Below are 27,297 nucleotides of genomic sequence, written 5' to 3'. Positions count from 1 at the left end.
CTCCACCATGGACCTCCCTGGGCTGCAGGGGACAGCCTGCCTCACCATGGTCTTCACCATGGGCTGCAGGGGAATCTCTGCTCCGGCACCTGGAGCACCTCCTCCCCCTCCTTCTCCACTGACCTTGGTGTCTGCAGAATTGTTCCTCTCGCATATTCCCACTCCTCTCTTCAGCTGCAGTTGTGCAGGGTTTTTCCCCCCTTCTTAAATATGTTATCACAGAGGTGCTACCACCATCACTGATGGGCTCAGCCTTGGCCAGCAGTGGGTCCGTCTTGGAGCCAGCTGGCATTGGCTCTATCGGACATGGGGGAAGCTTCTGGGCCACCCCTGCAGCCCCCCGCTACCAAAACCTTGCCACGCAAACCCAATATATCAGGCTGCCTCTTCGTTGGCATCAGCTGGCTGATCTTGGTGGTGGCTTTGTAGCCCTGGTCAGCAGAGTGCAGTGGCTCGCAGTGCGACACGGAGCTTTGCGCACCGAGGGCTCTTCTGCTCAGCCCACAGTCACTAGTGAGGAGCTATCTCTAAGCGAGACAATGCTGCTCAGCAGCTAAGGCAGTGCCCGGGCTCCTGCTGGGACACGTTACACAGCCTCACGTCAAGCACAGAGCTGTAAAGCCTCCCCAGGAAGAATGACACATGGAAACAGCAAGCAGATGAGTAAATTGTTATCTCTTAATTTCAAGCAGACATCAATTGTACATGAATAGTGTGCTTTTAAAAGAGAACGGCAGGCTGCTCTGTACTTCCTGGCAAAGAGCACAAGCAGCCCCATGCTGGAAGGGCCTCCACGCCTGTGGCACACAGCTGAGTGCAAGCAAGGGCCGAGTCACTGGCCAGGAGCTGCCAGTTTCCACAGTTACAGAGTCTCGGCCACATTTTGGTTTAGTTGGTTTCCATCTCCATCTTGTGACAAAAAGTGTGGAAGAGGCTCTCGTTCTTCACAGGGATTATGCTTAATCACAACAGGTCTTAAATAAATGAATGTGCTGAATGAAAGCAGATGCCAGACTGTGCCCGTCAGAACATTAACAACCCAGGAGAAAAAGGCAGGTGAGGAACCTCAGCCCCGAGCAGGCAGTGGGCATCGCCCAGTCGGAAAGCTCAGAGCAAAGTAAGGGCAGAGGGAGCAGGCAAAGGATCAAGGATCCTTTGTCACAGTGCAGCAACTGTGAAGGTGCTAGGGCTTAAATGGAAAAACCCACGCAAGCTCAAAAACACACATACTAAAACTTCAGTGTGCAAGAGGATATTGGATTTACTTCTGGCTGTTTAATGGTGAATTTCCAGCTCTGTGAAGTGAGAATATTTTCCGTCCATATTCCTGCAGCGATACATCTTGTCAGCAATACTATGTTTAAGCACAGATGGTTACGTAGCTTCCATACAAATCTGGCACATGGAACACCAAGCTTTCAACTGTTTTATCTTTAAAGATAAGGATGATACCAGCCTGATAAACTGATCTAAATCTGATGAATCCATGAGAGATCACATGGAGATACGGAAAGAGGAATCAATAAGGCATTAACAGATGCTAGAGTTGCTGCCTGTAAATCAATTTGGAAGTGTCCAGTGTACTGCAGTTTGTAAAATACACCTTAGGCTATAGTTGTGAACTGGACTAAGCGACGAAAGAATAAGCATCAAGATCCAGGAGTCAAGGACCTGCAGCAGGCTCTGAGCGGTACACAGCTGAAGGAATAAATCAGCTCCGTTCCCCTAGCAGAGGAACCGGTGAGGTCTGAGCAGTCTCTGACTTCTCTGGTTGCCATCAGCACCTGTACTGCTCCACACCGGTGCTTTGGGCCGAGCTGCGAGGGCAACAAAACTAGACCTCAGAGAGCAAACGATGAAAATTAAACTCTGGTCAGGGGTGTGGTGAAGAGAATTTTGAAAAATCTGCCTATGCCACGAAGAACATTTCTAAGAACTGATTCATGTGTGCTAGAGAATTTCACCTCATGTCCCTGTAGATAATGAAGCTGATTCAGCTGAATCTGTGCTACAGATTTGGAGTGTGGCGTTTTAGCTGAAGTCAAAGATAGCAGAGAGTAATAGCAGCAATGACAAAAACCCTGAAATTCAAGTGTCTGTGTGCTTCATCCTTACAAAATCTCTCTCTACTTCAGTAGCTTTTGCCCATGCTATCAGCCTGGATACCACATCTCCTTCCCTGGAGAAAATGAGTTTGACACGTGGGCTCTAGGGGCAAGGGGGAAGAGGCAGTGTCACTACAAAGGCAAACTAGCAGAGCTGCTCTAAGATGAGTATGGTCAATCTCACCACCAGGGTGCTGGGACCCCCCCACCTCCCTATTCGACGTCCCCTGTTTCTGCAGTCCAATGCATGAATGTTAACGAAGCAGCCATGGTTTAAGTCCCCCTAGGGATGAGGTGGTTTCTGCATGGCGTACGCCCTGGGGGAGCAATCCCCTGCTGCAGGACAGATTGTGGTCTGCCAGGCGCTGGCTGCTTACTCCATACCCTTTGCTAGGCTAGATGCTGAGAACTTGGTTGCAACTTTGCCAAATATGTTGGGGTGGAGCCTAGCAAAAATCTGTCACAGCTGCAGGTCGAAAGCTGTCTTTTCTGCCTGCCAGGCCTGCATGGGCTGTCTGGGGCCATGAACCAGGCTGCTTCCATTTTGGCTTTTGAGTAGTCCCAAGAAGTTTCTTTTCATCCTTCAGCTTGCTTTCTCCTGCTCCCTGGCCCTTTCCCCATCCAGAAATGTGCATGCTGAACATGGTAAGACCTGAGAAAGCTGTTATAAAGCTTATTTTATTTATCTTTACCAGAAGCATGTTTAAAAGAATTAATAATTTGAGTTTTCACTTTTTTTTTCCTCATTTTCAGGAGGAACTGTGAACACAATACAACTCTAAGTAATACTTTGTATCTAAGGAATAGAAGGAATGCCAAATATGAAAACTGTCTTCTCTTCCACGTTAGAGAAAAATTAATTTTATTCGGGAAGTCAATATACTTCTAAATAAATAAGTGGCTGCAGAAAGCCTGCAAGGTTTTATTATCAGTGAAGGAAAAATCAAATACAAGCCGTGGGTGAGGGATGCTCCTCTCCATGTGATCTGTGTGGGGAAGGGTTTTGTTGCTCAGGATGAGCCTCCTACTCCTAGTGGATACCCGTCAGAAAGGTTTGGACAGTAAGAGCAGTGTGATTTCAGCATGGATTCAGCCTGGTGCTCTGGGGGGTACCAAGTGGCTTTGTTGGGTTGGGATCATTGAACTTGTATTAAGGTTCCTGCCTCAGGGTATGATCCCAAGCTAGGTGGTACCCAATGTGCCAAGAGCTGGATGATCTAGCAGTATAAATTCAATCTGGAAGAGGATACAAGGTGGTACATTTAAGGAGTTCTCCAGGAGCACTGTATGGTCTTTATATTGGCATAATGTACACACTATTTCCCTGTTGTGCCTTCTGCTTACCCTGCAGTTTAGGATTGTTCTGCTGCATGGTGACGATATTTGGGGCTGGTTCCCACAGAGACTTTCTCTGGAAATCAATATTGCCCAGAAAGAGCCTCTAGAAAAGGCTTTACCATGCTACCAGCATACTCAGCATTGCAGCTCTGCAAAGGGACTGGGCCATACTCATGTACTCCCGTTCTGGGAAGCTGCAACCAGGCGGCAGTCCTGCCTGGGGAAATGCAGCTGTGGAGTTTCCTCTCTCCTTCTCAGAAGGGACCATGGAGATAGAGATGTGTTAAACTTGATGGTACATTATTAACCACGCTGTTTGATGACAAAGTCCCAATGTTGCTGGCCTGAAGCCAGCATGGTGCTAGGGTGCAGGAGAAGAGGGTATGGCACAGACTGGAGAGAATCAGCTGGGAAAGATGATGTAGCTGAAAGTCTGTGGTGATCCCATCCCTTATTTGATGGGAAACCAATGTAAGTGTGCCATTGCCTGGAAAGAAAACTGGTGCTGTGAACGGCCTTTGTCTCCCATCACTCAGTTTGCTCCTGGAAAGGTTGCAGCCAGAATACATAGTGGCAAAATGGCTCACAGAATGATCTTCCTCCTGCTTCAGAGCATCTTGCTGTACTAAAAGGCTTTGGTTCATCTATTGTTCTTCATTTTCTTGTAAACCTATTCCAGAGGCTTAATCTTAGCCCCATGCTGTTCCAGGCCCTGCTGTGGTTTTCAGACAGTTTTCAAGACCCTGAAGAGGGTTTCTGCTCCTCTCCAGAACCCAGGTACTGTGGGTATGTCTCCCTGGGTCCCAGACAGTGACCTGGACACTACAAGCTGAGCACTTGGTCTCCACGTGGCAGCCTTATTTTGATTAGTCAAGACACGTCTCTGCTGCCAAGTGTGGGTGAGCTGTAATGTTACCCGGGCATTGGGTGACCAGACTTCCTGGCACGAGCTGCCTCCTAACTGATGTGCTGTATCACAGGACTTCTCCCAGAGCTCTAGGAAGGAAAACATTCATCCCAGTGGTTTGTTTCTCAGGCATTTCCCTGGATCCATAAAGGCCAAGAAAAAAAGAAGAGAGACAATATTTTTTGATTGTTTCATGATCCCAGGAACTGGTATTTTTAGGGGAAAAGAAACCCCTAAGATCATTTTGACTCATTCAAAATCTTGTTGTTTCGTAGAGCAAAACACCTATTCTGATCTTGATTTTTTTAACTATTAATTTAATTTATAAGTTAAAAAAAATCAAAATGTTGTTTAATCTTTACTCTTAAAAAAAAAATCTGCTTGGATACTTTGTCGAACTTGACTTTTGTAATTTTGGAGAAACAGTATTTTCCAGTGGAGATGGTCAGAACAATTTTGCCCAGCTGTTCTTATTACTCTTTTGATAAAATGTGCTAGTGTTAGCGAGCATACTCTAGTACAGCATAGACGAAATTGCAAGGGCAGCTGGGAAGTCTTCCACTGTAAGTATTCTGTATTGCGTGAAGTCAAAGATCCTCAGGCAAACGTAGCTAGAGACAGCAAATCTCTCAAAGGGCTAAAATCCCAGCTGAGTCTCAAATTCACTGTGCAGGAGAGAAAGGGCTGTAATCTGCTAACGAAAGCAGATGTACAAGAGTCATTCTGGCAGCTACATCTGTCACGCTGCCTCCCCCCCACCCCCCCACCTTGTTAAACCCACTCTTCCTTCTAGTCATATGTGCTTTTCTCATAGATGACAAAAATAGGCAAGCACAGATGTCAATCATGTGAAATTTATTCCTTAGGACAGGCATTCTTTCCCCATCCTACGTCACAGCCGTGCTGAGTCGTGATGCTCCCTCAGTCTCTAGGGGAAGGCTCTCAGAATTTGGCCAGGCAGCGGGCAGGACTCCCTGGGCTATGCTGCGGCCATGCAGCTGCCTCCCACACTGACCCCCGTGCTGCGCGTGCACGGGAGCGGTGCTGGGGAGAAACACGCACCCGGGGCCTGCACCGCCCAGCACGTGGCGGGGGGCTGCTGGAGGGGCTGCTGGAGGGGCTGGGGCTGCCATTCCTCGGCTGCAAGAGGGAATGGGCATCGGGGCCTCAACGGCCTTGAGGAGACTGATGTTCCTCCTGCCCCATCGCGAACAGGCATGTGCTTTGGGGGGCTGGCTCCTGCCCTGAGGCACCCAGGCAGGCTCAGAAAAGAAACTGGCCCTCGCTAAAGCTGGTGAGCAGCTCAGAGCTGGGTCTAGTGAAGAAAAAGGAGGCTGCCCTCAGCGTTTGCCCAGAAAGGAGCAGGAAGGTAGCAGTGCCCTCGCGGAATAACCGCTGCTGCCAGACTCCTCTTCCCCAGAGAGGCCCCAAGGTGCGGGGCACACCCCACCGCGGGCCTGGACCCACCCCGCCGCTGCTGAGGGTTTCCGGCTGCGGGCACTCTCCTCAGGCCCGGGCGCCCGGGCTGAGGAGCCCCTCCGCCAGCGCTGGGCAGCCCGCTGCGGGCCTTAGCCCCGCACACAGCTGCCCCCGCCGCCTCTGAGAGACAGGCAGCGGTCTCCGGAGCACGATTTCGGGCGCGGCACTTCCCCGGGCTCTGCGGAGTCCCCCTCCGCGGCGGCCACCTCCCGGCAGCCGGGGAGGGCGGTGGGACCCGCGGCCTCCCCGCGCCGCCCTTGCCCCCTCCCGCCGGTAGAGGGCGCGCGCTCGCCGCGCTGCGGGCCGTGGCGGCTGTCACGGCGGCCCAACGGCCACCTGCCCGGAAGTGACGGCGGGCAGGCACCGCACCCCTTGCCGCCTCTCCGCCCCGGTTCTGCCCCGGCTCTTCCCCGGGTCTCCCGCCGCGCCGCGCCGCGCCAGGGCTGCTGCGGGCCCTCCCCGCGCTAGGAAGGCGCGGGGCTGCCGCCCGCAGCGTGCAGGCAGCACGTCTTCCCTTCCGGAACCGGCCGCCGGGCAAGATGGCGCCGCAGCCCCACCATCCTGTGCGGCGGGAGCGCCCTCAGTAAACATGGCGCCGGCCCCGCCCCCGGTCACGGGACCTCGGCGGCAGCCCGCGATGGCGGCTCCCTGCGCGGTGTGGCTCGGGGACCCGGTAGGGCGGCGGCGGCGGCGGCAGGGCCTTCGCCGGGGTGGGGAACGGGGCGGCGGGGTGGCGGTGCGCGCTGACCCGTGTCCCGCCGGCAGGTGGAGCGGGTGCCGTGCCCCTACGACGTCCATCACCGCGTTCCCCGGGCGTCGCTGGAGAGGCACGCCGCGTCCTGCCGGCTCCGCAAGATGGGCTACTCCGCCGAGGAGGAGGTGGGCGCCGGGCCGGCTCCGAGAGAGTTACCTGGCGGGGGGCACACGGGGCTGGCGGCTTCTGCCGTGGGGGTGTCGCCTGCCCGGCTGACGGGCGGCAGTGGCCTGAGGGCGTGGGCGGGGGGTCCTGGCTGGCTGGGAGCGACTCGGCGGCCGAGCCCGGAGCCGGTATCGCTGGGGGCGGCCCCGGGGCCTTGACTGAGCCTTTTGGTCCTGCAGGCTGAGATGTACGACTCCAGCTTTTTCTACGAAAACCTGAAGGTTCCCACCGTCGCCATGGGTGAGCGGCAGCGCCCCCGGGGAGGGACAGCTGGGGCTGAGGGGAGACCCGGCGGGGGGGGGAGAGGATGGGGCTGAAGGGAGACCCGAGGGCCGCGGGGGGGCAGAGGATGAGGGGCTGAGGGGAAACCCCGGGGGGGCAGAGGATGAGGGGCTGAGGGGAAACCCCGGGGGGGCAGAGGATGGGGCTGAGGGGAGACCCCAGGGAGGGCGGGGGAGAGGGCTGAGGGGAGACCCCGGGGGGCAGAGTCCGGGTCCTCACAGTAGCACACCCTGCTGCCTTGCCAGCCATAAGCTCTCCAAGGGCTCTTAGAAAAACTGATTGTTTCCATCAGTAGGTTTATTTTCTCACCATTGTGCTTTGCTTTAATTTACCATCATTACGCATCTGTCACTGTGTAATTCTCTTCTGTAGGTCACTTGGCTGTTTTCATCATCAAATCCAAGGAGGGTCTTTTTTTTCCCCCTCTTAGGTTATTTTCCAGGTTCTTCTAATGTTCACCTTGCATCAAGTGCTGAAAGTGTACTAAAACATGCTTAGAAGGTGGAAAAACTGGCCCTAGAGTTTGTGGATATAGTAATGGTACAGAAGAGAATTGTAATACACATACCTTTATTTTTCCATATCCCTGTAACCTGGAAATCCTCCTCCTTCTTCTCCCACCCCCCCAGTTCAAATATGGAATAGATAAAAATGATATTTTTAGATAGGACACTCTCTTATGCATAAATAAAACTACAGTGTTCTGTAACATGCTGTAAGTCTCATAATAGGGGTTGGGGAATGAAGAGTAACCTTACCAAGTACTTGATGTAAAAGTTCTGTGATATTTTTGTCTTCTCTGCAGACAAAGATCTACAGTTTCACATTGTTAAGCAAGCTAGAGCTCAAAGTGTGAAAGAAGGTACAGGCTACAGCGAAGGTAAGTAGCAAGCAGATACTGAGACAACTTTATCAGCTCTTATGTGAGAGCTGCTCTTGTCTTCCCCTTGCAGCTTCGTTGTAGTTGCAAACTGCTGTGAGGAATTTTTTTGATTTATTTTTAATATTCCTTCCCTTGTATATTTTGGAGCATAACTACTTTCTCTACTCAAGGCAACTAGATAAGAGAATTTGAGTCTGTTGTGCTCACATCTTTAGTTCTTGTCATGACTGGGAAATCAACACTGCAAAATTCACGAGTTTCTTAAAGCGCTAGTCCTTCACTTCCCATCCCACTACCTACACTTTACTTTCTCCCTGTGTTTTCTGATGTTATCCTTCTGCTCTTTGTGGCCCAAACTCTTCTAACGCTGCCTCCAGCCTTGTTCTTCATGTAATAGTTCTTAATGTAACGTTTTGTTTAACGTTACATTAACGATAGATGTGAGCTGTATGTGCTTGTCCACCATTTCTCAGATTAAAACCCAAACAACATGCATATGATTACGTTGGATTGTTTCAAGACTGTCCTAAGAATCTGCAAATATGATGTTGTCTTTTACCACTGCTCCCAGCTCATTAGTCACTTTATGTTTCATTTTTCAGGGGGCTTTGTGACCTGTCTGGGGACCAGGTTAAGACTGAGCTATGCTTCTCTCTGAGAGTTCAGACCAAGACAGAGTAGAAAAGTAGGGCGACCTATAGAAACCACTGTAGAGCTGCAGCATATGGTTTGGAAATTACTGCAGCACCTGAAAGATACAGCATTTACTGTCTGTAGTCTTTTAGTGTGGTAAACATATATGTGCAGAAAGAAAAGTTTGTTCTACTTTCCTGACAGTCAAATACAGCAGCGCTTGCTCAGGCATAGTTTTTCATGTTGTCTTTGTTTTTCCGGCATAGCAAATGGAACCTTAACAGACAGTTCCTTGGGAAGGAGCTTTCATGTGATGGGTACTGTGTTTGGAGCACGTTGGGTGCATTTTCTCTGGAGGGAAGTGGTAACTCATTAATTTGACACAAGCACATCCAAGTAGACAAGAAACAGATAAACCCTTTATTAAGTGGTGCATTGCAAAGATACATCAGTGAGCCACTGGCTGCCAGTGTTTGCTATCCAGTTTTCACTGCAAGCTTGCATTTCTCTGAAGATAACACTAAAACTGTATTGGGGTGGTTTTCATTGTGGCATCTTGGCCTATTGTAAGATTTACTGACTTGGAATTGTTTGTTGAATTTAAAGTCTTGGAAACAGAAACAAATGGAAAGCATTTTTCATTGTAAATTTCCTTTTGACTGACTGTATGAAAGGAAGTAATTTTATTTGTTTGTTTTTAAAAAATTCTAGCCATATTTAGGATATTAGAATAGCTAGATAATAGGACAGGAAAGCTGGTCTTACTCACAAGTTGTGAAATTCTAGTAAAATCACATGGACGTAACTATTAGGATGCTTTTATGGGCTTCCGTGACCCTGTAAGAACAGAGCATTCTAAAAACGAAATTCTAGTGTTCGTGTTTAAATCTGTTAGTTTGGATTAGAAAAGTTCTGGTTTAGGCTCCAAGTACAGTAATGAGGAAATCTTGTATTTTAGGTTTGTTGTTGTAGAGTTATTGTGGCTGCTCTTCCTCTTCTTTGCTGTCTTTAGTGACAACAGGATGTGAAGGATTGCCCAGCTTCCATTAAGTGCTGAATAATCTAGACAATCGGTAGCTTTGCTGTTGCGAAGGCTCCTGCATACACGCTGTCTTATGCGTTGGCTCTTCTGTCTGCCTGGAGACATACATCTGTGTGGGATTGTGCCTTGCAGGGAGAAGGTTGCATTGTGGGAGGCCAGGATTATGGAGGCCAGGTCAATGATTGCTGGGAATTTGAATGTTCTGGAGTAAAATGCTTTTCTGCAGGCAATACCCTAGAATACTGCATCCTGTCTCTTTAGGGAAGTCGCTCTGCTGCTGTTGCAATGGATTGAGAATGGATTTATTGTTTGTTTGGAGGATGTGTAGGGAATGGGAAGAGTGAGTACTGGGCTGATCATTCAGGGAAAGAAGAGTGTGCAGGCAGTGTGTTTGTTTTCTTTACTTTAAAGTTAGTTATCTGAACTAATCTGGAGCATCTTGAAAGTGCGTTTGTAGCCCTTTTAGCTATAAAAGCCTGTGGCAGTCTGTTACAAAAGCTGTGTAGAGAAAGTGACAGTGTGAGTGAGACTGATTTGCACAGTGCCCAGTTATCTAGTCTCCTAGAAGCTTTCATTCTTGTTGGCAGAACAACAGGTATTTTGCAGCTAGTACTTTACAGAAAATTTTAGGAGTAAGACAAACCCACAAGTTAGAGCTACAGCCTCCTCTCTCTTGCTTTAGCTTGTAAGCCAAGAGCTGAAATGGATGGGACAATACAGAGTGTCCTTTTGATCTCATCTAGTATGTTCCCTTCAAAGCACATGAAAACCTGTAACAGCGTAAGCAGTCAAGAGAGGTTATACAACCTACGTGGGGCTGGGGAGGGATTTGGGCCTTTTTTTTCTTTGAGCAATTTTTATCCTTTCAAATGAAGAAGGATGAAACAAATATGTAGGGGAAGGATGAAAACAGCATGGGTGTTTACTGCATTGTTTGTTTGTTGAGCTTTTCGGTGTTTTCCTGTGTAATTATGCTATTTTACTAATAACAGCTGTCTGTTCGACCTCCAGGATCTTACTCATTACTGCCTGTAGAAGTTCCTCAAAATCACAAGCGTTTCACCTGTGACCTGACTCAAGCTGATCGCCTTGCTCTTTATGATTATGTTGTTGAGGAAACAAAGAAACAGAGGTCTAGATCCCAAATCATGGAAAATGACAGCGACCTCTTTGTGGATTTAGCAGCAAAAATCACCCAAGGTTTGAAGAATGGTCTATTGTTGAATTTATGGCTCAGAACTTTCACTTTGTGTAGTTAGATGAGTTTTGTTGAAAGCCAAACAGAATTGCTTGTGCTATTTTTAGTACAGCGTACTGTTCTTAAAAGCCACATCAGAGACCTGGCATCAGAAAACACTAGTTTGCTATCTTTTATGTTGTTTTCCTTCTGAGAAAGCCTTGGTGCTCTGCTCTTGGCACATGTACTGTGTGTATCTTAGTGAATGGATCTTTTGGTTTTGCTGCAGCTAACTTCAGGTTGCTTAATGTTGCCACCTTACTGCACAGCTTGGAACAGTATTTGCTATAAGATATGATGTGATTAAAGATCACTTAAGAATAAAAGCCGAACAAGAAAGGTTGGCAGTAGTCTGACGGAGCTCTTGAGCAATATACAAATGGGTCTGTTGGACCGAGGCCTCTCATCCACGTTGAGTCATGCCAGTTTGTAACTATACCAAGTGCAACATAAGCATCTGTGTTATCCTGTGGGCCCTGTTATGCCTAGGAGGTAGGAGATAGTGTTTGTCATCTACACAGGTAAATGTTTTACATAATCTGGCTTTCTCAATCTTTGTGTCTTATTGTAATACTGGCTTTGAAAACCAGGCCTGTATTTTTGTAGGCGTTTGACCAAATCACAAGCCCGTATATTGATTTGGATCACTGTCAGGAGACTGAGATCACGTAACAACATTTGCTTGGTGGCTTTTTAGTCTTGTGTAAACAGCTAGCAAGAAGGTTGGAGAGGAAGCTTGTGCTGAATTTGTAATAGGTACTAAATACTGGAGAAACTTCAAAAAGAACACAATATGTTTTATGTTTCAGATTTATTACTAAAGCACCAGACTTGCATACCTGCAGGTGCTAATGTCCTGCTAATGACCATTTGTTTTACTTTCAATTTTTTGCTAGATGATAGTCAGAAAGGTCCAAAGTCCCATCTTGAAATTCTGGCTGAAATGCGAGACTACAAAAGGCGGCGGCAGTCATACAGGGCTAAGAATGTTCATATAACAAAGAAGTCTTACACTGAGGTGAGTATCTGAAGAGAAAGCTATGATATTTTTGCACAAAAGTGCTTATTTTATATCAGCATAAGCAATGGTATACCCTTTTAGACAAGGAAAATGCCTCTTTTTCCACTGCCGTATTAGAGTGCAAACTATAGAGGAATCTCTTTTTGGTTGTGGTTTGTTGCAGCAAGTTACAAATAACAGGAGCATTTCTGACTATTAAATTTTGAATGTGAAAATACCAATAAGATATAGTTTACTGTCTGTTGTAAAATGATGCTATTAAACTTATGCTGAAATGCCTATTTCTGCAAATAAGACTTCCCATTGAAATGTCTGATGTGTAGGTTTTTGGGGGAATTTTTTTTGAGATGTATACCTTCTGCTGTCTAGTTGCTAGTTCAGGCCACTACCATGACATACTGCTTTTTTTTGTTGTTTGTCTTTAATATATCTTAATCTGCAGGTGATTCGGGATGTGATTGGTGTGCATATGGAAGAACTCAGCAATCACTGGCAGGAGGAGAACAGGTTGGATAATGCAGAGATATGTGAAGGAGGGAAGTCAAAATCTTCAGGAAGGTATGTCACAGTTGGCAAATTCCTCAGCGATGTCAGCAGCCTGATAGCCTGTAATGTTTTCCTATTACCTCTTTCTAATAGCACATACCAACCTTGGCTGAGACACATACACAGTTTATTTTATACTAATTCTGTTAAGCTCTTGCTTGAGAAGCTCTGTCTGCATGAAGGATGGGGAAAAATGAATTACTAACTTTCTTTCAGGGGTAAGGAGGTAAGTTGCAAGTGATCCAGATGAACAGGTAGTTTCTAGTGGAGCTGGGGAAAGAATATTGCTCCCTGCATGTCCAGGTGCATATATAGGTGATAACTGGGGACAGAATGACACTTAAATACAGGTACACAATTTCTTTCCCTACCCCATGACAGGAAATGCTGTGGTAGATATAATATAAAATACCTCAGAGATAAGGTTTTCCTAACTTAGTAAATATGGGGATCCTTTACAGCTTTTATCACGGTGAATGGGAGTGTGAATGTGCTAACTGGGAGTGTGTTTTATGTATACATATCTCTGTGTGTCAAGCAACACTTCACGCTCTTCCAAACATTTGTCACTGAAATAAAAATGGAATCATGATGACCATTATTCCTATAGCCTATTTGTGCTTCTTCAGGAGATCTTTGAGATGAAAATGTTGTTGAAACAAACTAAAAGGTGACACTTGAGGTGTTTGTTTTCAGCATTAAAATGAAGGTGAATGAAAAGGCCCTACAGATCAGGCTTGCTGGGTTCTCCAGCTGTAGGTAGCAGCTTAAGGCAAGTGGTTGAAGAGTTAGGGATTTAAAGCAAAACAGCAAACCCCTTCTACTGTCTCCTGTTTCATGAGCAGAGTTGATAAGACCGAGAGGCAGTGTTTGTAAGAAATAACTGGATTAAATTGAGATGTGCACATACAAGAGCATGGACTTTGGGCCTCCTTTGGGAGGGACTGTATTTCTTGGGGAGATAGAGAGGCTTAATAAAAGATGTATCCTCTGTCTTACAGCATTGGTAGGTCATTATATTACAAAACTGGTACAGATAACAATAGTGACTGTGAAACTATTTTTATTCAATAAAATAAATAACCTTTTTTTCAGAAAGGAAGACAGGCGGTCAGCTTCAGTGGACTCACGGCAGTCTGGAGGAAGCTATAAGGATACTGAACGCACCAGACATAGGAGAGAGACCAGCAGGAGTCCCAATAAACGAAAAAGGAGTCGCGAAAGAGGCAAAGACAGAGATTCTCAGAGAAGAAGAGAGAGGTGAGCATAAATAGTGTCAGCTGACTCCTGCTTCTGAATCAGGCAGCTGTAGCCATTGGCTATGAGATTTATTGCAGAGGATTAGAATATCTAGTCCAGTAAAAAAGCTAGGCTCATCTCATATACAGCATAACAAGCCAGTGGCATGAGGCTACTCATACTAAACAGAACTTGCTGTGCGATCATAAACTGTGATCCAGACTTCAGAATTTACTCTCACATCTGAAAGGTGACACTTTCAACAGCACACTACAGGATTAGCACAGTACTGTCGCAGGCTATTTTACTTCTTGATCAACGTATGCATAGGGGGACATATTGTCCATTTAAGCAAATAAGTGTGCTTGTCATGTCTAATACTGATTTCTGCTCTAGTTTACACTGGGACTTAATAAATAGGACTGTTTGTTTCACTAATATCATAGAATTATTTAGGTTGGAAAAGACCTTGAAGATCAAGTCCAACCATAAACCTAGCACTGCCAAGTCCACCACTAAACCATGTCCCTAAGTGCCACGTCTACACGTCTTTCTTTGAAATACCTCCAGGGATGGTGACTCAACCACTTCCCTGGGCAGCCTGTTCCAGTGCTTGACAACCCTTTTGGTGAGGAAATTTTTCCTAATATCCAATCTAAACCTCCCCTGGTGCAACTTGAGGCCATTTCCTCTTGTCCTATGGCTTGTTACTTGCGAGAAGAGACTGACACCCACCTTTCTACAACCTCCTTTCAGGTAGTTGTAGAGAGCGATAAGGTCTCCCCTCAGCCTCCTTTTCTGCAGGCTAAACAACCCCAGTTCCCCCAGCCGCTCCTGCACACAGTATTCAAGGTGCGGCCTCATCAGTGACGAGTATGGGGGCACTGTCACTTCCCTGCTCCTGCTGGCCCCACTATTTCTGATACAAGCCAGGATGCTATTGACCTTCTTGGCCACCTGGGCACACTGCCAGCTCATATTCAGCCATAATGTATATACATACAATTACTTGACTAGCTTTTCCATGGTAAATGCTTCAAAACAATGCTGTTGCTCTTCAGTAGTTCTGGACATATTTTTAGGGAAAAGGGAACAAATCTAGGCTGTACCTTATAATACCATCAACAAGGGCACATTTGCATCTGCAAGACCATAGGTGTGTCGGACCCTTGTTTGAGTAAAGACTTAGGCTGTTGAGCAGAAGAAATGCTGCATTGTCCCTAGCATGTAGGGAAGAAATGCTGTAGATAACTGCATGGATGGGAGTGCATGCTTGTCTCAAAATTAGCTTCATTACACAGTGATGCCATTCATCCTAAACTAATTGCCACTATGGCACCGTATGACAAGACTTTGATTAAAACAGCATGGGAAATAAACTGTCTTAAAGTAGTTTACTTACTTTCCTTAGAAGAGGACATGATTACATTTAATGAGAGCCTTCCATTTTCCAAGTGTTTTTTTCTTTCAGATTCTGTCAGTCTGAGCCTAACAGCACACACAATGTTTGTGGTTTTGTTTTGTTTCAGGGATGAAGACAAATATCACAGCCATAAAAGAAAGTAGAAGCAAGAACCTGATTATTTGGTTTGTCAGCTGTTCAAAAAAGTACTTGCACAGGAACTATCGTTACTGCTGTTGTGCCAGGGACAGTAATGCTGTGTACATAATATTGGTGTTGCATCACAGCTGTGCTTGGAGACAAAAATGAAACAGTGTTAAGGTTTGTCAGGATGGAAGCAGTATATGTCAGAAAATGTGTAAATGTGTAACACTAATGCATCTATTAATAAATTGTATTGATCTCTCTGATCTATCTGAGTTTAGTCTGACAAGGCTAAAGAATGAAATCTGTGACAGGCTGTACTAATTTGCCTTCCTGGCCCATAGTTAGTGGATATAGAACAGAGCTAATCCCTGGAGTCTAGGATCAATAACAAGTGAAAAGGCATGAAGAGAGCTCCCTTCCTACCCTCCCACCTGACATTGTCACCTCTGGGAGCAGTGTTCCAGAAAGACAGCGCTTACTGCCTAGTTACAGCATGTACCAGAGGTGAGAGGGCAGATTTCAGAGTTCTCCAACAGGCTAAAATATCTTCAACTGCAGCTAGTGGTAAAAGGACAATAATGGGAAAGTTACTGTTCCCAAGTTCATGCTCAAAGAAATTTAGGATCAATGTCGTCTGGCAAAGATGATGAGAATATAGCTCTCCACAGAAACCAGTGGGGAGGTACCAAGGACACTTGTAATATTACTGATTGCTGTTTTCAACCACCAGGTGCATACAGATTTCCTCCCAGAAATAATCAGGAGGAGTTCCCATCCTGTAGACTAACATGTAAGTATTAGTGATAGAGGTTGATAAAACAATAGAACTTAAGCATGGAGGTACATAGTAAGGGTGTGCAGGAGGGTTCCGGTTAGCTTCAGTGATATTTTTATTATATCAATTTCTAGTCCTGTTAATTCCTCACGCAGTCTGCTACAGCACGGTCAGTCATCATCAGCCAAGCTTGTTACTTCAACAAAATAAGCATCTATAAAAGAACAAGGTTGCAGATCCATCTTTCCTACAATACCTTCTGTTTGATTGAGTTGCCAGGAGAGGGCACTCCATATGCTCCTGGCTTTAGCCTTTTCTGGCACTGGAATCTCTCCGGTTTTACTGTAGCCACTAGTATCCTGACTCATCTCAATCGTTTCTGCCGTTAAGAATTATTACCTGTCACTAAATACTTAGTCCAGTTCTGATTGATTTAGACTTCTGTACCTACTACAGCTGTTCAACTCAAAACCAGGCTGAACTGTGTGTCAGGCATTTCCTCACCTATGTTGACAAATGCAGTAGCTTTTCTGTCAGAAAACAAGACTTATTTTAAACCAGATCCTTAATTAGAAAAGTCCATCTAAGAATGGATAAGGATATTAAGTTCTGAAAGGGTCCTAATTAGAAGGAAAACAACATGGAATCATTGCTGTCCTTTCTTGAGTTGATGTTTCTTCCAGCAGCTCAGCCACAGGGTTGTTCATGTTGAATTAAGGCTTGGTAAAACTATTCATTTAATAGAGCTTGTTCATTCAGACAAGGTAGTCAAAAGACAAGCTGTACTTGTGTAGGAGTCAAAAAAAAGTCAGTGCTATCCAGACACATAATGAGAAATGCACCAAGTATAGCTGTCCCAGTCTTCTCTAAATTTAATTTTGTGGTTTACTTCTTTTCTTACAATCACTTGTGAAGTATAGGTAGGAAGATCCATAACAAAATAGATTTTACTCAATATAAACAGATGAGTGAAGGTACCACTCCCTAGGTGCGAGCATCAGTATTTGAGAGGCAGGAGAACAGTATAACCATGTATTCAATTAACGTCCACCTAGGGCCATTTCAAGAGTGGGATAAAGAAAAGGAAGTGCCAGAGAAGAGGATCTTCTTGTATTGTAATGTGCAAATAACGGTTCTTTGAACACAAACTATTTTCTTGCACATATTTATTCCTTTTTTTTTTTTCCCCTCTCACCTAGTGCTGAAGAGTAGGCTTGATCAAAACAGTGTCGAGGGCTGGGTCAGAAAGTTTCTGAGCAGCACCATGCCAGTTTGTTGGTCACTGGAAAGGAATAAACCAAATGTTTTAGAACAACACTTTAACATGGTAAATCCTAGTGTGTTGGACAAGATACAATTGAGGGTTATATTAATTGCAAGCAAGAGCGGTGTAATTAAAAAGTGGTTCTTAATACAAATTGTCAGTCTGGTAACTAATGACAAAACAAATCAGTTCACTTGTGTGCTCCCATGTACATGGAGCTAAGTAGCAATCTAAGACAGAAAGACCAATTCCAGATAGATGGTAGGAATAGTCGGTATCTGTCTGCAAACATGCCACGTAGGCAGCACTTGGAGGACAAGCTTGTTATGGATCTTTTAAAATTGGTTAAAAATAAAGTGCATTTTATGTGACCTGTGTGAGACTATGGATAAAATGAGTGGGAGTTTATCACTGACAGCTGGATCGAAGACACTGTCATTTTCATACATTCCTAATGCTAATTCTAGCAGGAGTATATGCAGTATCTTGATGGATCCTTTCCTCCATCTGCTAAAAAGTTAAAAGGTTTTGACATTGAGTTTTGTGAGCATGAGACTTCACATAACCAATCCAAGTCTATTAGAGATGAGATTTTCACCTGTAGCAGTTAACATGAGTTAGGCCTGGTTAGTAGAGCTGTTAGCACAAGCCTATGAATTTTAAGCTTTTGCTGTTGTAGAAGTTGACGAAAATATGATCAACCATCTGTTTAAAGCAACAGAGTAGTGTTGGTGTGCTCAAGAAAAAAGGTAGCCAAACTATGCGAGTACCCTATTGATCATCATGAAGTGCAGGTGTCCAGAAGTATTCAGAACAAACAAGCTGTGAGCACCAACGATGGTGACAGCACATCAGAAAATGGCAGTGCACTTTGAATGGACTGATCACCAACAGGGTATTCTCTACCCCATCCTGTAAGAAGGGCACCTAATAATATTGGGGGAAACCATCATTTGCTAACAAACTACTCTATGAAGTCAAGAGGTGAGAACAGGGTTGCCTCTTCACTATGAAGCAAGCCAAAGACTACACAACAGCACAGCAAAGGCCTGAACACAGCTGTTGACGATAGCAAAATGGATAGGCGCACACAGTGAGTTTTTGCTCAACCTTCAACTTACGCATCTCCTGCTGTGAAGAATCACATCAGTTCGCGGCTTACTGACAAGACTGACGCCAAACTATAAAGCCAACCCCAGAGCAAGCAGAAAGAGAAACACAACAGACTAGAAGTGTACCCAACCACCCCAGCTTGGTACAAATAGCAAAACAGGATTAAGTCTTCAGGTGGGGCTATGTCCTGCCTTTGCCCTTTATATCCACTGAAGGCAACAAACACTAAGACCATTCCAGGAAGGACAATTTACCATAGCTAATACTACAGAAATTGAAGAGCCAAACCATTTAAGACCAAGCATACGCTAAATATTTCACCAACAAAATTTCTAGGGAGAAGTAATTCAGGAGAAACATGACAGAAACTTCAGACTTCAAGTGGGGACTCCCAGTTTCTCTCTCTGATTTATGGTCTACGTTAAATCAAAAGAGCAGCCCGTAAGATGCTGCTGGTTCCAGTACCAGTAATATGCAGATGATACAAACATGTATATAATTGCTTCCTACAGGGAAAGTTATACCACCAGGTAGTGACTTCAATATTTCAAAGAAAGATGGATAAATAATAATTTATCATTTAACAGTTCAGACCCAGATGTTTACCACTTAACAAAAAATAACTGTACACTTTCAATATAACTTTAGTCAACTTTTACTCTGTCATTGTGGCTACACCCAAAGTGAAGATAGACTGTTCACCTGAAATTAAAGGTTTATGGAGAACCCAGAGGTGATCCATACATTCAAATTCCATGCATGGATTTTTACTTACGCTTGTTCTTTAATTCTGTGGAGGAATGCTTCAGTTTTCTCCTCTGGTATCTCTCCATCGATACTGGCCAAATAGGAGTAGAGGAACGAGAATGTTTCGAAGGGAACGCGAGCTGCTCCCCCTTCTGGGTCCCTTGTTAAGATTTCACAGGCATGTTTCATTGAACTCAGTAAGGACTGTAGGGGGTTCAGTCAAGAAATGAAAGGAACAGTATCAGAGCCATGAACATCCTTTGCATACCACAACAAAATCCACTCTGTAAGGCGCTGAAAGTGAGTGTAAATGAGACGAAGGCTTTGTCATCATTACCTAGCTTTCAACCCCAAATTTACCCTTCAGTGCAGGTCCAGGGATGGAAACAATAATGAAGTTTAGTAGAAACACAAGTAAGAAATACCAGAATCCCATGATGTTTTAAGATTGCACAGGGTAGTCTGAGCCTTATCTCCAATATGGCCAAATTGCTCAATTGCAATATGGCCAATTCTGCTACTGTAAAAGCTCAAATGTCACTATACCTAGATATCTCTCTCTCTCTCGGGGGGGGGGGAGGGCGGGAACGCACACTATATATATATATATATGTGTGGTGTGTATGTATCTATGTATATGTATTTCTTATCTCAATGGATCTAAAGGAATTCTCAGCAGCAGTTAAGACAGACAAATCTACAAACCCCAGAAAATTCATATGGTTTGGATGACTTTTTTATTATGATATAATTTGGTATGATATTAATTTTTAGGAATGCTGATATTTACTATTGTCCGTATTTGTATGCAAGTTCCATTTTAGTAGTTAGTAGAAAAGGCAAAACAGCATTTCAAGAAGGTTTCAGTTTTAGTCAAAGCCAAATAACATCCAAGTTCCTTTAGAACAAATACGCCTCATAGTATTAATTCCAAATATACTTTTAAAAAATCCTTTACTCAATACAATGTCTATAATCCAGTGCCCTATGCATGCTGAGCTATACGGGGAAATGTGGAAAAGTTCAGCATTGAGCTTCATTGAGTCAAAGACTGGTTGGATGCCATTAAAACAAAGACACAAACAAACAAAACCAAAAAACAACCCCACACAGGCCTTTTTTAACTCAAGTAGTAATATTTTTTGTTATAACTTTTTCAAAATTTATCCTTACCTCTTCATTAATAAGCAAGCAATGAGTTTGTAAGAAATAAGTATTTCCTAACAGTAGAACAGCAATATTTAAAATAAATGCAGTATCTGTTCAAGATCCAGAACACAGGCCAGAGAAGTGCCATTTTATAATCCCTTAGCAATTTTACTTAATGTATTTCCTCCCCAGGAAGGCCTCTGTGGGGAAGGAGAGGCAGCTGCCTACATGATGGCAGACTCTACCCTCCGCAGTTTGCTACCCCTCTACTGCCGTTCCTGCTCCTGCCACTCCAAGCTGCCACTCGCTCGCTCTCACAGTGCGGCAAAGTTATTCACATCGATTTCCCCACCTGTCAAAGACAGTTTAGCAGGCTACTTGTGTGGTCATTTCTCCAAGGCTGTAAATACGCATCAGTGCTTTACAGCAAGAAACTTCAGATGACTAGTGTTTTTAAGAAGCTCATACTTGTCTACTCTTGTATCTTACCAGTGACCCTATTCAACTATGAACACCATTTACAGCTGCAGGAAAACGAATGTAGATTTGTGTGCACCTTCCTCTCTGGTTTAGGAAACTTACGTTTAGGTTTCAATATGTAGAGAAGAAATCAAATAATTCACTTTATCTGAAAGGATGGATAGATGGAGGTAAATTTAGACTGCCTAGTTTCACCAGAATGATGTTCCTGTGACTCTGTTTTTGTTTTGATTCTTGTTTCAAATAAGTAATGTTGCTGTTACTTTTTGTTTAAAAGAAGAAAAGAACCCAAACTACAAAATCATGCTGGGAGAGGGATTGGAATCAAGAAATACACAGTTGAAATGAATAAATATATATAAACACACGATTGCATCGCCAGGCCAGGTGAACATTCAGGGCTTCCAGATATTGCAGCATTCTCAAAATATTATTTAACATGTATTTGCTTTTTAGTACCCCTTCTTTCCTACTGTAGTAGTCATTAAAAATATTATACTCCATAAGAACATCAGCTTAGTACATTTTATAATCTCTCATTCTGCTGAAATGCTCTGCTGCGATTTTATTACTGACATTAAAAGAATTAAATGTAGATTTAGTAACGTTAACTGCTTCTGTGAAATTTAATTGACTACATAATCAATTAAAAATTGATGTTTTAATTTATCCCTCCAGTTCTCCTCCATGGACATTTACACTGATGCCATAAGCATCATTCCTCTATCATCCTCTCCCCTCATGGTCCAAGCTCCCCATGGACATGCTTGCTCTTCTACTGCCATCCCAGTAAACTGAGGACTTAGCCCTCTTTCTGGTTACGCTCCCCTGACCAAGAGCTGATGGGGAACAGAAGTAAACACGCAAGCCACTTTGCCAGCTGCTGCAAAAGCAATCGCCATTCCCCAAAGTCCATTTGCATTAATTGTTCTAAGGTCTACCTCCTATACGATCATATATGACTGCATTTGGATACGAGGGCTCCTGCTGTGAACATACCCCGCCGAGCACGCTGCACCCAAGTGCCAGAAACTTCATCCATTCCACCTCCTCGCCAAAGTCATCCAACTGCAGGATAGCTTTCAGTTGCTCCTCTGGCAAGCACAAATGCTTCCATTTTTCCTTGAGTTCCGCAACATTCACCATGCCTTTGGGAGAAAGCTTTAAACAAAATCATGGTACCACAATAAGAACTCCAAAAACCAGAATGAAACCAAGAACACAGTTCCTCCCCAAAATACATCAAATACTTGACAGTCAGTCTCCCCAGCCATCCCCAACACATCAGCATTCCTTGACAGCATTGTGCATTTGATAAAGGCCGGTTTGTACCTGTTTGTGCAAGATTTTAAGGAGTCCTGGGGTCAAACCAGCATCTGTTTTCTCTGTTGCTAAAGGCATTTCCATCCTCTCCTTCACAGGAAGGGGCTCGCCTTTTGACAACGCTGAAAAATACCTAAGCGAATGCGAAGAGCAACACACTTCAATGCCCATGGCCATTACAAGCTGCAGAGAAGTAAATGCTCTTACAGTTCAGTGAATGAACCTGCATGCTCCTGCGCAGGAGTGGCAGCACTCGGCAAGCCGCCACCCGCACAGCTCCCATCTCCCCATGCCCAGATATGACCTTTCTTTTTAGTGGAAACCACAATCTTTAGACTTTACACACTCCTTTTTATGATGATCTAAATAATTCTAACTTATTTTGTGCATGATATACTCAGCCCTTCTTGGCAAAGGCAGAGAGTGATTTATTAACATGAGAGTGGGCTTGCAAACCAAAGCACAGGCTTTTCCCATTGAATTGACGAGCACCTTAGGGCTGATTTGTTTAACATTCCCCTCACATGCTACCCAAAAAACACAACTGGCTATCTACACTGCAACTCTCTCATCAGTGTTTCTGCTATTTCTCTCCACTCCAAAATAAAATTTAAGACTAGAGCACAAAGGGAATTAGATGCATATCCTGTTAATTATAAAGCTACCACCACCTTAAGAGCAACTACCTCTGCCATAACTGGCCAGCAATCTGAACCACGCAAAAACCCCTTAGTTTTCATTGAGTCAATAGCAGGTCTAACTTAAGGGTTTCTCCACTCACCCTCCCTCATCTGCCCTGGTCACCCATGTCCATGCCCAGGCTATCCCATGCTGTGCAAATACTTGCCAAAATGCACAGTAAGCAGCACTGCAGAACTGAAGTAGTGTGACTCTATAGAAACAGACGCATGGTATGTATGTACATTTAATACCTGGGCTATTTTTCAGCCAGATCCATTTTCCTATCTCATTATTAACAGGGACAAGCACTACAACACCCACAGCGCGTGTGAAACCTGTGCCTACCCATCTGCAGGGGCTCCTCTGATGCAGCTGGTGTGATCTTTAATTTTAGTCTTAAGGGTTTAAGAGGTCAGGGTCTGGCCAGCAGCGTGGCCACGGCAGTGCCGTGCTGGCCCTGTTCTCACCAGCCCCACATCCCAGCAGGCTCAAGCTACCTGGCAGCTGCCACTCCTGAATGCTCGGCTGAGACAAGCTCCCTGCACGTCCATTGCCCAGAGGTACACCACGCCCCATCGCCATCATGTCCACATCACATTGAGATGTTCCCCCTGCCTTTCTCCAACACGGCAGCTGTAGCGATTCAGCTTCAGGTTTTTTCCTTTTTAATGGACTAGCCAGACTCCAGCCTGGCTTTGTTAACAGTCTCCCCTCCCTCACATACACAGCACAGACTTTTTTAATCCCCCCAGTTGAGAACATCTCACAGATACCTTTCAAGAGCTTGTCCACACAAACTGTAGGACAGGAAAAAGTGACAGTGAGCAGTTGAAGTAAAAGAAAAAAAAAAGAAGTTAAAGAAAAAGAAACATTTAAATATCTTAAACCAACTTTATGATGAGAGATTTATTATGTGGACTATCACCGAGAAGTCACAACTTTTCAGAAGTCACAACACATCTTTTCCTATTTCAGTAACATTTAAGGAGATTCCTTAATTTTGTTCCTGGAAACAACAACAACAAAAAGAAACCTAGGCAAGCTTAAGAATTAGAAAGCTATTTCTAGGTTTCTTTTAAATTCCAAGAATTGAATTAAGTTTCACATGAGAGGGGAAAAAAAAAAAAGATTTGGTCTTTTATGGTCTTAAAGGACCTCTTTGGTCTTAAAGGACAGAGCAATTAACAATAACAAAAAAATTAAGATGCATTCTTCTATATGGAAATACAACTATTCCAGAAATACACTAGTCCTAAACCTCAATAAAACAGAAAATAGATCAAATACTACACTATTTTTAAAAGGCTCACATGCTGCATTAATGCACAGAAGCACATATGCAATACACAGGCTGATTTAATAGTCAAGCCAGCTCCACTATACAATAAACAGGAGCAGCGAGATTTTGCGGGTCCACAGACATAGTGCTACATCATTATGTGAACATCCTACTTACGCAGCTGCCCACCGCAAAACATCACGAGGCTGAGTCCTAATAGCAGCTTTGGTAAATTGCTTCAGGATATCGGGTAGCTCAGGGGGGATTTTGATCTGCTGAGCACAAAACATGGTTTCTGGAAGAGGCATGGTCTGTTCGTGTTCAGTGACAAAAGACCTGAAAGAAATAGTAATAAAACAGCAGTTCACAGATGCAGAATGTGAATTAAAAACTGCATGTGCATATGGAGAGGAACATTGCTTGCACCCAAACTCCCTCCTGTCCTACATGACTGCTGGGGCTACTGGAGAACCTACAAACTCAGAATGGTAAACAGACGAGCACTGCGACTCTCTAAAAACCTTAAACTTGATGGCAATGCCAAGCAAGAGACTGGAGCTTGGACACCGACCACAGCTCCGGGTAAGGACAACTACAACTTTAACAGGTATCTTTATATCGTTTTAAACTGATTTTTCTCCTCAAACCTACCGCAATACGAATTTGTAAAACAGGCAGTCCAGACAAATCGCACCACACGTGCCAAGGTGAAAGCTAGCTATGTCAACAACTCACTCCTGCAAGCTAAGGAACATGTTGACGTTTTTGTACAGAAGCTGGAGTACGCAGATCACCAAGCTTCTACTGTGTTTATGTATTCAAAACACACTGTAGCAAAAAGTTATTAATTTGTGCTTGTCAGACTTTACATCAAAAAAATTACAGTGATGAACATTCATATATGCTGCAATTACGCATTGCACTTTGCTCATACAGCTCTACAGGTAGGTTTGTCTTATTCAGGATGTAACTTGCTGCAAAGAATCCTGTTCCCCAGGATCCAAAAGAAGGGACAGACATAGGTTATTGTATGGTCCTTATCCCATTATAGCACCCGAGCACATTTGGTGGGAAATCCGGGTGCTCTCCTCATCATTTAAAGCACAACCTACAGCCTACTTCAGCTGATTCAGCAAAAGAGCTGAAAACACGTCAGCTATTGGCAGAAGGGAAGAACAGTGAAAGCAACGGCGTCAAGAAAGGAATCAATGCAACAGCATCCTTTATCCCTTTAGATTTTTTTAATTTTTAAGATGAAAATAAGAGTATCTGGCAGGTGGCTTTCTCCCCCATCACATGAATTTTCCTGTATTGGAAAAAAAAAAAATATTAAAAGTCAGTGATGGAGGAATGGGACTGCTGTGACTCAAGGCTCCTTTGAGGATCAAACCATGCTCAGAACTTCATTTCTGGAGAAACACAGACAGGGTACAGTGTCTTCATTACTCCAACACAACAAATTTGCATCGGGGACAGACTTCAGGTGTGCATTTAATTACTACATTGGTCATGCACTTTCAGTAATGATCCAAAACCACAGCTCTAGCCAAGGGACTGAAGCTGAAGGCAAAGGCTGGGGATTCGGGGATAAGCTAGAGAACATAAAAACCTCGAGGAAGGAATACACATGTGTGTGTGTACATGTGCCCTTGGGAAGCAGTCAAAGAAAAGAATAAAAAACTAATCAGAAAAGAAAAAGTAGAGAGGGAAAAAAAGCACGAGAGCCGCTTTTCTACAGTAAACGATTAATCACAGAGTCACAGAAGGGTTGAGGCTGGCAGGGACCTCTGGGGGTCATCTGGTCCGAGCCCCTGCTGAAGCAGGGCCACCTGCAGCAGGCTGCCCGGGACCATCTCCAGGCGGCTTCTGAGTGGCTCCAAGGCGGGAGCCTGCACCGCGCCCTGGGCAACCCGTGCCAGTGCCCTCACACCGGTCACCCTCGCACCGAAGAAGCGTTCCCTGCTGTGCAGAGGGACCCTCCTGTACACGCACCCCCCTCCCGGGCAGACACGCAGGCGGGTCAGCCAGCCTCCCCAACTTTTCGCTATCAGGCCACGGCAATAGCTACCGCTTGTGCGCTAACGCGGCTTACTCTCTTGCGAAACACAACGGTCACCTAGCCTCTCTCACCTCCTCCTTGCTCGTATTTTTTATTTTTCCCTTCAGCCAAAACTAGCCCCAGGTGTTCTGGGTGCAAAGCTACAACCAACAAGCGGGCGCACGCAGACTGGACTCGCCTGGCCGCTGCCGACAGCAGCCCGCCAGCCCAGGGCCGCAGGGGAGCACAGCGGCCTGTCCGCGTCCCACCCACCGGCTCCGGCAAGCCGGGCCGGGTGCCCCCTCCCTCCGCCCGGGCCGCCCCGAGCGATCGGGAGCGCCGATTGTTACGAGCCGCCTGATGCAACGGCTCGGAGGCCGCCGCCAGGCCCCGGCGCCGGGAGAGCTGCGGCCGGGGGGGGGGAGCCCAGCCGCCGTCCCGCCGCCGGGCAGCGCCCCCGGGACCCGCCCGCAACGGCAGCACCCGGCCGCGGCCTCCCCGAGGGGCCTCCCCGGCGCCGCCCCGCCTCGCCCCCCCGGGGCTGGGGGAGGCCCGGGCAGGGCGCCTCACCTGCCCCTCGCCGCGGCCCCGCTGCCCGGGCAACGCGGGGCGGGGCGGGAGGCCGGGCCGCTGCTTAACGGGGGAAGGCGGGGGCCAGGCGAGGGTTGTTGAAAATGCAGGAGCAACACCTGTTTTCTCCAAACTTCTGAAGGGACCTGGAACACCCTAAGGGTAAGTCACCGGGCGGAGCCCGTAGCGGCGAGGTTGGCCTCTGGGTCCCCCGGGCTCCCTGCCGCCCGCTGGCCCCTGCGTGTCCCCCCGATCACGACGAGGCACCGCTTGGTTGGCAGCATGGGTGCAGCACAGCCATCGTGACTTCGGTTCTCTCGTACCTCCCTTCCGGGGCTGGAGGAGATGGGAGCAAACACTTGCCTGAGCTGCAAAATAGACAGAGGGCAACGTACTCCCTACAATTCCTGTTACTCGCAGTGGCTGCTGCTGCAAATGACAGCCCAGGTGCCCACTTCGGGCAGGCAGGAGCACCTCCACTGCAGTCGGCCTCAAGTCCCAAAATCCAGGACAGCAATACAGCCCCCAGGACAGCAGGCTGCCCCCACCAAGCACAGTATGGCCAGTGCCAGATGCTTCGAGCTGCTTCTCCGCATCTGCTGCTCCACACCCAGCACCACACATGCTGGCAAGCTGCTCCAGAACAGAGAGGAGCCAAAGCGCCCTCTCCATCCCTTGGAGATGGACTCCATGCCAAA

The 27,297-nt window shown here is 45.7% G+C and overlaps 2 protein-coding genes across 10 annotated transcripts; one reads left to right on the top strand and one right to left on the bottom strand.

The window, feature by feature from the left end:
- The first annotated feature begins 6,177 nt into the window (after positions 1-6,177).
- On the top strand, positions 6,178-22,267 carry SNRNP48 (small nuclear ribonucleoprotein U11/U12 subunit 48). 5 transcript variants are annotated; one of them, XM_072853090.1, is made up of 10 exons: positions 6,178-6,502; positions 6,595-6,708; positions 6,928-6,988; positions 7,836-7,910; positions 10,600-10,788; positions 11,722-11,843; positions 12,289-12,404; positions 13,488-13,652; positions 15,911-15,970; positions 22,130-22,267. In XM_072853090.1, exons 1-9 carry the CDS (start codon positions 6,419-6,421, stop codon positions 15,936-15,938), a joined length of 954 nt encoding a protein of 317 aa, XP_072709191.1. In that variant the 5' UTR covers positions 6,178-6,418; the 3' UTR covers positions 15,939-15,970; positions 22,130-22,267. The 5 variants fall into 5 exon arrangements, with proteins under 5 accessions (XP_072709191.1, XP_072709192.1, XP_072709190.1 ...); XM_072853091.1 differs by lacking the exon at positions 22,130-22,267 and adding an exon at positions 20,425-21,307; XM_072853089.1 differs by lacking the exon at positions 22,130-22,267 and adding an exon at positions 20,421-21,307.
- ROPN1L (rhophilin associated tail protein 1 like) lies at positions 16,903-27,048 on the bottom strand. Of its 5 annotated transcripts, none has more exons than XM_072853094.1 (7): positions 26,719-27,048; positions 24,169-24,327; positions 23,486-23,509; positions 22,041-22,164; positions 21,708-21,869; positions 19,108-19,283; positions 16,903-17,237 (listed from the first exon to the last, which is right to left on the bottom strand). In XM_072853094.1, the coding sequence occupies exons 2-7, from the start codon at positions 24,297-24,299 to the stop codon at positions 17,174-17,176; spliced, it is 681 nt and encodes a 226-aa protein (XP_072709195.1). In that variant the 5' UTR covers positions 24,300-24,327; positions 26,719-27,048; the 3' UTR covers positions 16,903-17,173. The 5 variants fall into 5 exon arrangements, with proteins under 5 accessions (XP_072709195.1, XP_072709194.1, XP_072709193.1 ...); XM_072853093.1 differs by lacking the exon at positions 26,719-27,048 and adding an exon at positions 26,122-26,447 and having other exon boundaries at positions 16,904-17,237; XM_072853092.1 differs by lacking the exon at positions 26,719-27,048 and adding an exon at positions 26,600-26,712 and having other exon boundaries at positions 16,908-17,237.
- Positions 27,049-27,297: the final 249 nt, after the last annotated feature.

The sequence above is a fragment of the Ciconia boyciana genome, chromosome 2 (assembly GCF_034638445.1).
Source record: "Ciconia boyciana chromosome 2, ASM3463844v1, whole genome shotgun sequence".
Taxonomy (NCBI): Eukaryota; Metazoa; Chordata; class Aves; order Ciconiiformes; family Ciconiidae; genus Ciconia; species Ciconia boyciana.
Note: the sequence above shows the minus strand (reverse complement) of the source record. Positions and strands in the feature narration are given on the sequence as shown.

Coding starts and splice junctions, on each gene's coding strand:
- ROPN1L (XM_072853094.1), bottom strand. CDS start 24,299: ATGCCTCTTCCAGAAACCATGTTTTGTGCTCAGCAGATCAAAATCCCC. Junction 22,165..23,485: donor TGTGGACAAGCTCTTGAAAG/GTATCTGTGAGA, acceptor GCATTCGCTTAG/GTATTTTTCAGCGTTGTCAA. Junction 21,870..22,040: donor TTAAAATCTTGCACAAACAG/GTACAAACCGGC, acceptor TTTTGTTTAAAG/CTTTCTCCCAAAGGCATGGT.
- SNRNP48 (XM_072853087.1), top strand. CDS start 6,419: ATGGCGCCGGCCCCGCCCCCGGTCACGGGACCTCGGCGGCAGCCCGCG. Junction 6,709..6,927: donor GCTACTCCGCCGAGGAGGAG/GTGGGCGCCGGG, acceptor TTGGTCCTGCAG/GCTGAGATGTACGACTCCAG. Junction 11,844..12,288: donor CAAAGAAGTCTTACACTGAG/GTGAGTATCTGA, acceptor CTTAATCTGCAG/GTGATTCGGGATGTGATTGG.